General features: G+C 44.2%; 1 protein-coding gene across 4 annotated transcripts in view; it reads left to right on the top strand.

Annotated features, from left to right (window-relative positions):
* Positions 1–7,463, top strand: part of ZNF366 (zinc finger protein 366) — a 311,266-nt gene extending 303,803 nt beyond the window's left edge. For all 4 annotated transcript variants that reach the window (XM_019665068.1, XM_019665070.1, XM_019665069.1 and 1 more), the window contains 2 exons: positions 161–335; positions 3,360–7,463. In XM_019665068.1, the coding sequence (XP_019520613.1) occupies positions 161–335; positions 3,360–3,907 (723 nt within the window). In that variant the 3' untranslated portion in view covers positions 3,908–7,463. The remainder of the gene's footprint in view (positions 1–160; positions 336–3,359) is intronic.
* Positions 7,464–12,637: the final 5,174 nt, after the last annotated feature.

Genomic DNA, 12,637 nt, shown 5'->3' with positions numbered 1-12,637 from the left:
CTCCCTGACTTCCATGGGGACATTTTCTTTGGCAGCAGTTTAACATCCCCAAATCTAAAGTAGCAGCACCTCTGTCCTCGCACAGGCCTGGGTGTAGGTTCACGTGCGCCGAGTCACCTGCCCTAGAATAACCTGTGTTGTCTTTGTCACGGTCTGACAGCTGTGTGGGAAGGAATTTAACCGGATGCACAACCTCATGGGTCATATGCACCTGCACTCGGACAGCAAACCCTTCAAGTGCCTCTACTGCCCGAGCAAATTCACCCTGAAAGGGAACCTGACGCGCCACATGAAGGTCAAACATGGGGTCATGGAGCGCGGCCTTCATTCTCAAGGTAATCACTCTTCCAGGACGTCCCCAAGGCTGTTGAGGCTGGTGGGTCACAAAGCGGAGGTGACCTTGTGTTTAGGGGGCTTTACTTTGGGGGAGTTATTCTTATGGTGGAAAAAGGAGTGAAGCTCTCAAGACCGCAGCAGAGTAGCAGGAGCAGGCTGACGGTGTTACAAGAGCAAACACTCATATGATGCTAAAATCTGAAGGGAGTAAGTGAAAGTGAAGTCTACAAAGGAACTTGGAACACCATAACGATGCCAGCCTGTACCGTTATTAGTTCTGTGTTCCAGACGCTGCATCAGGGACCTTGCCTCCTTGAATCTGCACAGCAGCTTCAGGCTGCGGGAACTTCTATTATCCCTATTTTACAGATGGAGAACTGAGGCTTCAAGACATTAATTTACCCAAAGAGTTGCTCATAAAAAAAAGTTGCTCATGAAAAGTGGCTGAGTCAGGATTTGAACACAGACCTTACTGACTCTAAATCATTTATTGGACCTACTTCATCGCACCGCTGTTAAGGGGCTTGCAATTTTTTTTTTCCTTTCTAAAAAAGGTTTGCAAGCTCTGTTGTCAGCAGCAGCGTGCCCATCATGGACTACGTCTCCTCTACTTGTTCACAAGCAGATACTCTCAAGGACAATTTTCCTGCTCAGTAGGGCTGATGGGCCCATGTGCACAGCAGAGGCTTGCACCTCGACCGCACGGAGTCCTAACTGAACTGATAAGTTCTCGTGCGTGTTTTCTCAGTCCCAAGGCCCTCAGCAGTAGAGTTCATGTTCCAAATCTACTGAATTCAGCGGGTTGCTCCTTTGTTACCTAATCAGGCAGTCCTTCAATAAACAGGCAATAAATGCACTCGGTCCAACCCAGGGAGCTATGTGCCATGGCAGAGATGAGGGGAAGGACACCATCTCTGCCCTTTAGGAGATCTGTGTGTGGGAAGAAAAGGCATACATATATTGCAACTTACAAGATCACATTAGCTGGCTACAGTTTTCTGATTACTAGTATGATCGAAGTGCAGGACGAGACACTTTAGAGCTCATGCCCACCATTCCACAAAGTAGACTGTGTAATTTTCAGTTTATATAAGAGGACACCAAGGCCAAGAGGAGTTGTATTAACTGCTCAAGGTCAAACAAGCCTGAAAGCAGAACTGGACTTCCAACTTGAGGATTTCTGAATCAAGCCAGTGCTCACCACACTAGATAAAAATATGAGGTGATTCATTTGTGTGTGCTGTTTCTCCCACCTCTGTACAAAAGATGTGGTCAAGTAGACACACACATTCATAAATAAGATGCACACACAGCAAGCAACAGAATGATTGGCACGTTCAGATTTTTCACAACACCCACTGGGTTTATGGTGACGGCTGAGTGACAGGGAACTGTAGTGATCATAGAACAAGGCCTGGAGTTTGTGCAAAAGCCCTGAAAAAATTCTGGTTAAAAAACCAAAAGCAATATTTTTCCCCTGAAATTGTTTTTCTCCTGAATTATTCTTTGCATCTGTAGTTGCCTGAGGCACTTTCGAAGCTAGGCCTGGATTTTTCCAGAATAGGCGAAACTCGCTCTGTCTCTAGGGCTGGAGACATAGAAGGCAATGATGAGACAGTCTTCCATCTGCAAGCCTAACCTGGTCACCATGACTTACCTTTTACAGATGCTCAAATCCTAAAAGGCATCTAATAACTCTGTCATTCTGGAAAAAGAAAGAGCATCGCTATATATCAGAGAGTTGCTTTGAAACTTTTTAACAGACTTTCAACAATTTTAATGTTTTCATCTACAAAAGGTGTTAGCATTTTTTCACTCTAGTTTTTGCAATGGCTCAAAAAGCATGACCCGGATGAAAAAGACCCTCCCTGGGCCCCTGACAAGATAAAAGCTCTAGACAGCTTCATTGCCTGACCTTATCATAAAGTAGGCAAAATTGGACGTCAGCTTCTTTTGCAAGTATGCCCCCACCCAGAAGCCTGGCTCTCCTGTGGTGCAGTGGGCTCTGGCCGCACCCCCGAACCCTTCACTCCTGTTTCCTCTCTCCAGGAGGCACCACCTGTTCCTTAGGGCCTGGCTGTTGGCTCACCACTGGCAGAGGCCTTACAGAGCAGGTGGAGTGCTACCACGGATCTGTTGGCTGCTGAAAAGTCCATCCTTACTGGGTCCTCAAACTGAAACTAAAAGTGAGACCCTCTCGCATCACTGTGTCTGACAGCAGGGACATTCGTAGTTAGACACAGGGCTTTAGGGCTCCTCAGAGGACCGCTTTATGCCCTCCCTCCTCTGGCTATGCTTAGGGACCCAATTATGGGGTGGCCTCCTTGGCCCCAAATGAAATACCTTTTTTTTTCTAAGATGAAAATACCTCTATTATTGGGGTTTTTTTCTTATGGTAAAATGTATGCTCATTGAAAATAATAAGTGCATTAGAAGTGAAAACAATATCAAAATCGCCTCATTTTTGAGATTTTGACATACATCCTTTTTTTTGAGAGAGAGAGAGACAAAGGGAGAGAAAGGGAGAATTGGGTTAACACTGTAAGTATATACAATAAATACATATTTTTTCCTTAAAATATATAGAGAATACTTTTTTATGATCATAAGTGTGTCTCTACATCTTCTACACATAGTTCTTTGTATAGGCATGCCATTATTTATTTTAGAAAAGCCTCCATCAGATAAATTGTTTTCACAGTTTTGCTATGGTCCTGTGCAGCCTTACACACACATTTTGTGCACCTGCCTCCCTATTTTCATAGTTTAAATTCTCGGTAGTGTAATTGCTAAGTCAGAGCTATGCTTATTTTAAGCTTTGTGTACATGTTGCCAAAGTCACCTTAAAGGGGTTATTCCCATGTAGACCCCATCCGGAACAAGGCCCCTCTCCACATCCTTTCTGGGAATGTATCTATTTTTAAAATGTGAAATCAAACTACACTGAATGGCCCCAAGTACCCTCCCATGACCCATTTTCAAAGGCTTTTCCGGGGGCGTGAACACTGCCTTTGCTCTCGCAGGTTTTGGAAGGGGGAGAATGGCCCTGGTGCAGACAGCGGGGGTCCTGAGGAGCCTGGAGCAGGAGGAGCCCTTCGACCTGTCCCAGAAGCGCCGGGCGTTCCAGTCTGATGGGGAGAGCGCCAGGGGCAGCTCCTGCCACGATGAGGAGGAGGATGACACCTGCTACGAAATGGAGCGGGACAGTCCAGGCCTGGCCTCTCAGAGCCGGCAGCTCTGCACGCCCCAAGATCTCTCCACCAAGGCCAAGCTGGTCCCCAGGGCTCTCCAAGAAGACTGCGAGGAGGAGGAGGAGGAGGATGAGGAGGAGGAGGAGAAGGACACGCCAAAGGAAGAACGCCAGGAGAAGAGCAAGGACAGCCTTGGGGCAGAGGGCTGCCAGGAAAGAGACTGTGCCCACCGAGACGAGGGTCCCAGCCTCAGGGCCCTGCAGAGCACCCGGCGGGGTGCGTCCTTTTCTGATTACTTGTACTTCAAGCACAGAGATGAGAGTTTGAAAGAATTACTGGAGAGGAAAATGGAAAAACAAGCAGTGCTTTTAGGTATCTAAGTGGGCAGTTTTAGAAATACATTTGGAAAAGGAGAACTAGACAGTTCAAACATAGCTTTCTGCATGAGCTGCTATTTGCTGGAGGCTGGCAAATGGCGCACATCTTTACAAATGGCTCAGATTAGATGAGCAGGGACTGTCTCCAGCAACGTAAATGCTTCTCAGGTCATTCACAGGGCCCTTGATATTTAACACACGTGCAGGGTCTTCTTCAGTGTTATTTTGTGCATCTCCAGTATGATAAGCTGTACATATTCTTCTAGATCTCTGACTGTAAGCTGATGCTGAGGTGCTTTTAGAAATTCTATTTTTCTTTGACTAATACACAATACATGGTAAATTTCTTTCAAGTTGCAAAAATATGGTGCTTGACATGTTACCTTATTAATGACTATTTAGTTGAATGTGTGAAAGTTATAATATTTTTCTAGATAGATGGAAATATGAGTAGTTGTATATGTATAAACATTGTCTTTATTAAATAATCAAAAATATCAGAAATGACACAGGAGGGTGAGTTATTGAAAAGAGTGCTGTCACTTAGTTGCTGTAGAAATAAGATACAATTTCAAGAGAAGATGAATAATTCTGACTAAAGGAAACCCAGCTGGGGCCTGCCTTGCTCTGCTGCAGTTACCTTCAGCAGATGTGGCATTAGGAGCATATTTTCAGGTGGCCCAGCAGTACACAGCATCGACAGGCTAATTAATGCCTTGTGTCCTGAGCACAGCTCCCTCCTGGAGACCTTGCTCAGAGGTCTTGTGCCCCACAAAGCAGCTGCAGGAAGAGTTGTCACCTGTGAACAGTGGGGTTTTCCTCAGTGCTGGAGCTGTAGGAGTGGAGGAGGAATTCTCCCTGAAATCGAAGATCTGACTTACTTGGAGGATTAGAATAACCATCAGCTAATCACTAATAAGGGAGATTCTGGGCTGTTCTCAATGCTGCCTGTACGTTAGAATCATCTTGGGGAGCCTTTTAAAGATTACCCATACTGGGACCTCACCCCGCTGAGATTCTGATTTAATTGGTGTAAAGTGAAGCCCCAGCACTGGTTATTTTCCAAATAATGGCCCCATGATTCTTAAATGCAGCCAGGGTTGAAAAAAACTGACTGGGCTAAAATAGTGGCTCCCAGGAGACCCCTCCCAGGGACTCCATAAATATTTTTGTTTCTGGCTTCAGACTCGTTATGGTAGAGAGCAGGAGACCTCAAAATCATACTGCTGACTTAGGCTTTTTATCTGTTCCGTAAGCGCCTCACAAGGACACACACACACACACACACACACACACACACACACACACGCACATTGTATAAACACATACTTTTTGTATTAGAAGATGATGCTTATAATGTTTATGGTCACTGTTAATGTGTTTAAAAATACGTAGCCAGCCTATAGTGACTGTTTCTTCCTAGATGCTTGAATCATGAGCCCAGTGAGTGACAATGACTGTAATGGGTGGGTTGGGCCCAGCAGGCAGGCTTGCCCTAGGCACGAGCACTGAGAAAAGCAGCACTGGCAGGATGTCGCATACGTGTGACTGACCATAAGCAGTAACCCTCTGGTACTGTGTCTGGGTTTATGTAAAGGCTGCGTCTTTCTTTTGGTAGTTTCAACTCTCTATTTGTAGAGCTAGGTACTGTTTATCATTGTGCTTCCTCTCCTCTCAGAGTTCCCAGTGTATTGCTTTAGAAGGTCTGGCCCGCCTCTGACTGCGTTACGCTGGCTTGTTCTCTTGGCCCAGGTGCTTCCCCAGCAGCCTCGTCTAGTCCTTACCGTTCCCCTGCGTGCTTCGTCAACCACTGATGCATTTCTCCTGCCACCTTACCTAAAGCTTCTTCCTTCAGCCTCGCCACCACGAAGTGCCAGAGCTGCTTGGGTTTTCTACTGCCGCCCATGTCCTTAGGTCAGAGCACCTGCAAAGGGGATGGTGAAGGGAATGTGGTGATTTCTGCAGTGACAAATACAACTCTGGACCAAGAGCCTGTTTCAGGTCTTCAGAGGGCAACTGCCTTCCATTCGTTATTAATACAGCTCACCAGTTCCTTTGATGAAATTGCCCAGGAAGCTCATAAAGTGGCTGTGAGGTCCCCAGCTCTTAGGGTCTTGTTACACATTCATCCTTTCAGCATCTATGCATTAAGGACCTACTTAGAAGGGCTGCAGACTTCTAATTTGTTCTGGGTCTGGCTAGCTGGAATAAGAACCAGGACATCTAGAATAGCAAGTTCTAGTCCTTTCCAACTCGAACACGTCATGTGGGAATGTTAGCGGAACAAGGTAATGTTGAGAGGGAGAGAGTATGGTTTAGAAGAGTGGTTTCCAGATCGCCTGTTGAGGAGCCAGAGGTCTCTCTTGGGCCCCTCCAGAGGTGCTAGGGGAGAAGAAGGACTTCAGCTCCCAGGCCCATGTCACTCAGAGTGGCTCACATTTCATCTGTTTTAGTATGTTAGCCTTCCAAGTACAATTTCATTGGGAGGAAGAAAAAAAAAAAGTCTAGGAAAAGTAATAAAAAATTGTTATGGAGTATATTCTAAAGCTTGTTTTTAGTTCTTGATTCTGGGTATAAGATATTTAATTAGCTCTAACTCTGCAGTTAGTATACACTGACCTTCTGAGAACCAAGGTTAAAATGTTGTTTTTATATATCATTGGGTGACCAGCATCCTGGTTTGCCTGAGACAGCCCTGGTTTATACCTGTTGTCCCAGGTAATTTACCAGTAGTGGCACCTGAACTCTTGAAAGTATCCTAGTTTGGGTAATAAAGTATATGGACACCAATGCATAAGTGCAGAGCTCAGGAAAGGGCTGGTCAACCTTGCCTAATAGCTAGTTAACTAGAATGCCAATCTGAGGGAGAGGCCCTGAGGCCATCCTCAGAGAACTAAGGGATGAAACCATCCAAGGTTACCAGCGTTCCAGGGCCAGGACAGCATGACATTCATCACATTGTGACACTCTGAAAATAGGTCACTACCAAATGCTTTCTAGGCTTTTGACCACTGTCATTTTAAACCAACCAACTGACCAGCCAAATGGCATATCTTTCTTTTATTACTTTTCATTCAGGCCTATGATTACCTCCTTGTGTTGACTTCTAATTTTTTTATCCTTTTTTTTTTTAAACATTTGACTCCCCACTAGCCATGAGACTAAGGCTGACCTTTCACAACCCCACAAGGGTAACTGGTATATTTGTATGTGAGTAGTTGCATGAGAAAGCTCAGTGTGCATACTGTATTTATTAAGCCCTGAAGGCATTTAATAAAATATTAACATCGTTTTTTGAATCATGATCTTTGCTTTCCTGGAACAAAATGTAACAGAGCTAACATTTAAAAATCCTTCACATATTTGGACAACATTACACCAAATGTTGATTTTGTACAGAATTCTGGCTTGCTATTTAAAAACTAAAACTCCAAGTGCGTAGCAACCCAAGTTGTGAATATTGCTTTCTGCTTCAGTGAAAAAGCAGTCTACCTGAAAAGAGCATGTAATCTCTATATTTTGTTAATTTAAGCAAATAAAGACATGTGGAACAAGCTGAGTTAATTATTTGCAGATATCTGAAATTTTGCAGGGAAGCTGCCATTGTTGATGTGTCACTCATGCCTTCATATCCTCTGCTAAGGTGGTTCCCATTAGCTGGGGCCTCAGCCCCAGGGACATGGATGTTGGATTCTCCCTCCCTCACAGCTTCAGAAAGGATTAATGACCCTCAGCCCCTCTGCAGGCAGGTGACGTCTTCCTCATCCTCTTCTTTTTTCCTATTCAGAAAACTTAGTTCTAGAAGGGTGTCATGAGGCAGTGGGAGGCTAGACATGAGATTGCCTTATTCTGCATCAAGTTCTTTGTACATTAAAGTTCAGCCAAAAGGCAGTGTACTCTCGTGGGCGAGAACACAGATTTTGGTGTCCGGTTCCTGGGTTCAAAGTCCAGCTCCCCTACTTTCAATCTCTGGAACCTGAGCCCAATTCATGAACTTCTCTGTGTCTCAATTTCCTCATCTATAAAATGAGACTAGGAACAGTACCTTCCTCACCAGGTTGCTTTGTGGGTTAAATGAGTTAATATATGTGAGATGCTTATGTGCCTGTCTCACAGTTTATGCTATGTAAGAATTATCCATTATTACCATCACCAATGTGGCCAGAAAACAGAACACTCAGCTCTCCCTCTTCAGCAGAGAACACACAAAGCTGTGTTGGCATGGGCAGTTGTCCCTTTCTCAGGGACCTTCCCTTTTGAACATGACACACTGTTATATGCCGAGCACTGGGCCAGGTGATTACACACTCCATCTCATTTAAGCCTCACACAACTTTGAGAGACAAATATTGTTACCTCCATTTTACGGATGAGGAAATGGAGGTTCAGGACAATGAAATAACTTGTTCCAAATTACCAGCTTGGTAAGTTCCTTCTTTGCCTTCAAAGCATAGAGCATGTAGCAGGTTGAGTTCTCTAGAAGTAAATGCTCAGGCAAATATGGGTGCAAGATGCTTATTAGGGATTAGCACCAGTGAAAAGAAGGAAGAGAAAAGAAGATGGAGAAAAGAGAAAAGCCAAACTGTGATGTAGGCCCCACCAAGCTCAGCAGGCAGCACTGGGCAAGGATTGCCCATCAGAGCTGTGCCACAGTGCGTGAGATGTGCAGGCCAACCACCCCCACTTGGCTCAGTCACCCAGGAAGGGCGTGACCTCAGGAAGATGTGACTCTTCAGCAGGGACAGACCCTCAAGGAGCCCTGGCTGGAGTCTGGCTGCTGACCGCACACCCCACAGCTCAGTGTAAACCTTTCCTTGAAGAGAGACCGGGTGACTCATCCGTGCATCTACCAGAGTCCACCCCCTGCATCACTCCAGCCCACTTCTTCATGTATATTCATGGAGCAACTCCTCCAGGATTCCAGTGGGCCTCCCTTCCTAAGGGGAAACTCAGAATATGCAAATTAGTGGGACCAACTTTGGCAGCAATTATTCTAAGAGACACAACTGACACTCATTTATCTCCTCCTCCATTGCTTGTCTAAAATCCCTGTCACCTTCAGCCTCAGTGGCTTTCCAGACCCAAGGGACCTGAGTCTTGGTCATCATGCTGCTATAGACTGAATGTGTCTCCCCTCCCCCCAATTCCTACGTTGAAGCCCCAACCCCTAGTATGACAGTATTTGGAGGTGGGGCCTTTGGGAGGTAATTAGGTTTAGATGAAGTCATAAGGGTGAGGCTATAATGGGATTAATATCCCTACAAGAAAAGGAGTAGACCTGAGCCCTCTCTCTCCCTACCATGTGAGGACACAGCAAGAATGCAGCCATCTGAAAACCAGGAAACAGGGCCTTACCAGACACAGAACCTGCCAGCACCTTGATCTTGGACTTCCCAGCCTCCAGAACTGAGAAATAAATGTCTGTTATTTACGCCTTAATACCATAGACATACCCAGTCTATGGTATTAGTTATAGCAGCCCAAGCAGACTAAGACACATACCGTTGTGAGACTGGCATTGCTGTACCTGTTCATTTACAGTCACGAATGGAGAAGGAAGTAGCAAAAGAAGCCCACGTGAGTCAAGTAGGTGCCACACATCCTCCTCCTTGACCTATTGTGTAACAACAGCTCTGCTCCCTCCTCGTGATCAGAACACAACAGAGAGCGAGAGTGATGCAAGGAGAGGCTGACGTGGAAAGCCACTGAGCATGAGGGTGAAATAATGAGACTGACATTTTCTAAAGCTCATCCTGGCGTAGTGTGGAGGATATGTTGGAAGGGAGCCAGGAGGATGCTGGGAAACCATTCAGAGGCAGTTTTAATAGTCTTTGAGAGAGAATATTGGCCTGGATTAAGGAGGTAGCAAAGAAGAAGCTAGAAATGGATGGTTCAAAATCTGTTTTGGAGGTCCAATTGACGTGTTCTGCCAAAGGCAAATTTTAATAAGACAAATGCATATTTTTGAAAGTACAAAACAAAATGACACTTAATATGAGATTCACCTCCTCACATAGTGACGGAAGAGATGATTTAGATTTTTATAGCTATCATAAAACCCATGCTTTTTATTTGGTTACCAGGAGAGCATATTTACCAGGTATGTAACATATGTAGAATTAAGTCCATCAGGTTTCTCTCAGTTTGTTCTGAGTTACAATTGATGAAGAAGTAAATAGTCGAGACTGAAAAAGACAATGAAGCTTCTCAGGCACAGATCCTGGGGAGAAACAGCAGAAGTGAAGACAAATGAGCAGAGTTACAGACCAGAGAACCTAATGGAGAGAGGCTAAGAACCCCAAGACCATAGGGGGAAGCTGCAAAAATTCCATTTCCTCCCCACAGGCCCTGAGGACATCTCTGACCCAGCCAGTAAAATAATACATGTTCATGATAACAAACTTGCATGGTCAAAGAACAATTAGTTAATCTCTACCATATTTATTAAGTAAATGCACTCCAAATATATTTTCATTTTAAACTCTTCAGTTCTCAAAGGGTGACAGACAGTCCAGTGATCTGGAAAATTGTATCCAGTGTACACATTATTTTGTAACGAGGCAGAATAAATGAGACATTGTCATATTTTAAGTCCCAAAATGAATTGGCCCATGGCACTACAGGCAACACCTTAAGAAGAAATGAAAAACAAAAACATGTGGAAGGAGTTTGTCCCTGCCCTTAAGGAACACACAGTTCTTAGCAGGCCTTCGGAGGCTGGCAGGAACACGGCTAATGGTTTTCCAAATCTCCTTTCTCCAAACCTCCAAACTCTTAAAGCTAAAAACTGTCCTCTCTGTGAAAACCCAGGTGTGAACACAGTTGGTTCCTTAAAGCATTGTGGCGTTTCATTTTTTTTTTCTTTTTGCACAGCAAAGCTGAGCCAAGAGTAACTTCCAGTCCCGTTACAAACCTGCTCTACAAGTGGAGGAAGACATGCTCATTTGATAGCTGGGGAGTGACCCTTATAGGGTCCCTGGGGACCCAGTATCAGTGGCGCTCACTGTTTCCTCTTCCCTGGATGCAACAATATATTAAGAGAGACAGAAAAAAAGGAGGTTGGCTCTTTTCATGATTTTCCTTTTTAATTTTTGTTGAAAATGGAACTGTGTTCTCTTGATCCTTCAAACAAATGGAGGGGAAGTGGAAGCCCAAAAGTTTCTCTTAGGCTCCCCAGAGAGGGGGCTGTGTTTGTAGTTTGTTGTGGGAAAAGTTCTCGTGTATCTGCTGCATTGTCACGTCGTACCAGAGTGATTTGCAGTAGGAAGTTTGGGATGAATACAATGTCTACATAAGAGAAAGTGATGGAGCCATAGTCTTTGAATCAAAGATCTCAATTTTCCCTTCATCTCTAAGACATGCTTCCCCTGACCTCCACCCCTTATCTTTATTAAATGATGAAAGAGACACAAGAACCCTCTGTGAACTTGACCCAAACAGAAAGTCCAGCCAGGAATCCTTGCTATTCAGAATGCACTTGGGCAGCCGGGGGTGCGGGGGAAGGGTGCTTGAAAGACATGCCAGAGATCACAGAGGCAATGTGAAGGCGGAGGAGGGGGTGCTAAAAGCTTCTGATCATACCTGAAGAATCGTTTTAAACTGATGTTTGAAATATGCATTATGAGTCTTTTCACAGGGCAGGTCTTAAACAAATAGTCTTGGGAAGGAAAATGAAGAGATACGAGGCCTGACAATTAAGTTCTCAAATTTGTTGCAACGATGTTGCTGACCTTATTTGATATCAGAGGGATTATTCATTTTGAATTCACACCAACTGGACAAACAGTTAACCAAGTTTACTATTTGGAAGTGCTGAAAAGCCTGATTGGAAAAGTTAGACGACCTGAACTTTTTAGTCAACAATTCATGGCTCTTGCATCACAACAATGCACCAGCTCACATGGCACTGTCTGTGAGGGAGTTTTTAGCCAGTAAATAAATAACTGTATTGGAACACCCTCCCTACTCACCTGATCTTGCCCCCCAATGACTCATTTCTTTACCCAAATATAAAAGAAATATTTAAAGGAAGACATTTTGATGACATTCAGGACATCAAGGGTAATATGACAGTAGCTCTGGTGGCCATTCCAGAAAAAGAGTTCCAAAATTGCTTTGAAGGGTGGATTAGGCATGAGCATCAGTGCATAGCTTCCCAAGGGGAGTAATTCAAAGGTGGTTGTAGTGATATTCAGCAATGAGGTATGTAGCACTTTTTCTAGGATGAGTTCGCAAACTTAATTGTCCTATCTCGTATCAAGACATATCTAAAAGGATTAAAAGAATACTTCTTTCATTTTAGCAAGTCACCATATTAAGATGCTGGTAAATAATTTTGTTTCTTCTTCTAGAAAGTAGTAATGATGAAACTCGTCTGCAACCTGTGTCGGATGAAGGGGTGGATGAGGTAAAATCTATTAATCATTCTGGACTTGCAGAGATGATAGCTGTGTCATTTGCCATTGTTGAAGGGCCACTTCCCTTCCAACCTAGAGCAAGTCTAGTGAAGAAAACAGCTTCACATGGAGTGTCAGGTTAGCCAAGTCAGAAGACTTTAAAATCTTCAGCTGTGGTTTTGCAAGACTGTATACACAGAGCTTGGAGTCAACTGCCTCTTTTCACCCCCGAAAAACCAATGGAAAAAAAAAAAAGAAATATGAAATCCCCAGTAATAGCAAAGTCTTTTCAGGAAGAAAAAGCAAAAATTAAAGCAAGGAGATACAGTCTTAGAAA

Source organism: Hipposideros armiger, unplaced genomic scaffold (assembly GCF_001890085.2).
Source record: "Hipposideros armiger isolate ML-2016 unplaced genomic scaffold, ASM189008v1 scaffold_432, whole genome shotgun sequence".
Taxonomy (NCBI): Eukaryota; Metazoa; Chordata; class Mammalia; order Chiroptera; family Hipposideridae; genus Hipposideros; species Hipposideros armiger.
This window is presented reverse-complemented; position numbering and strand designations above follow the sequence as displayed.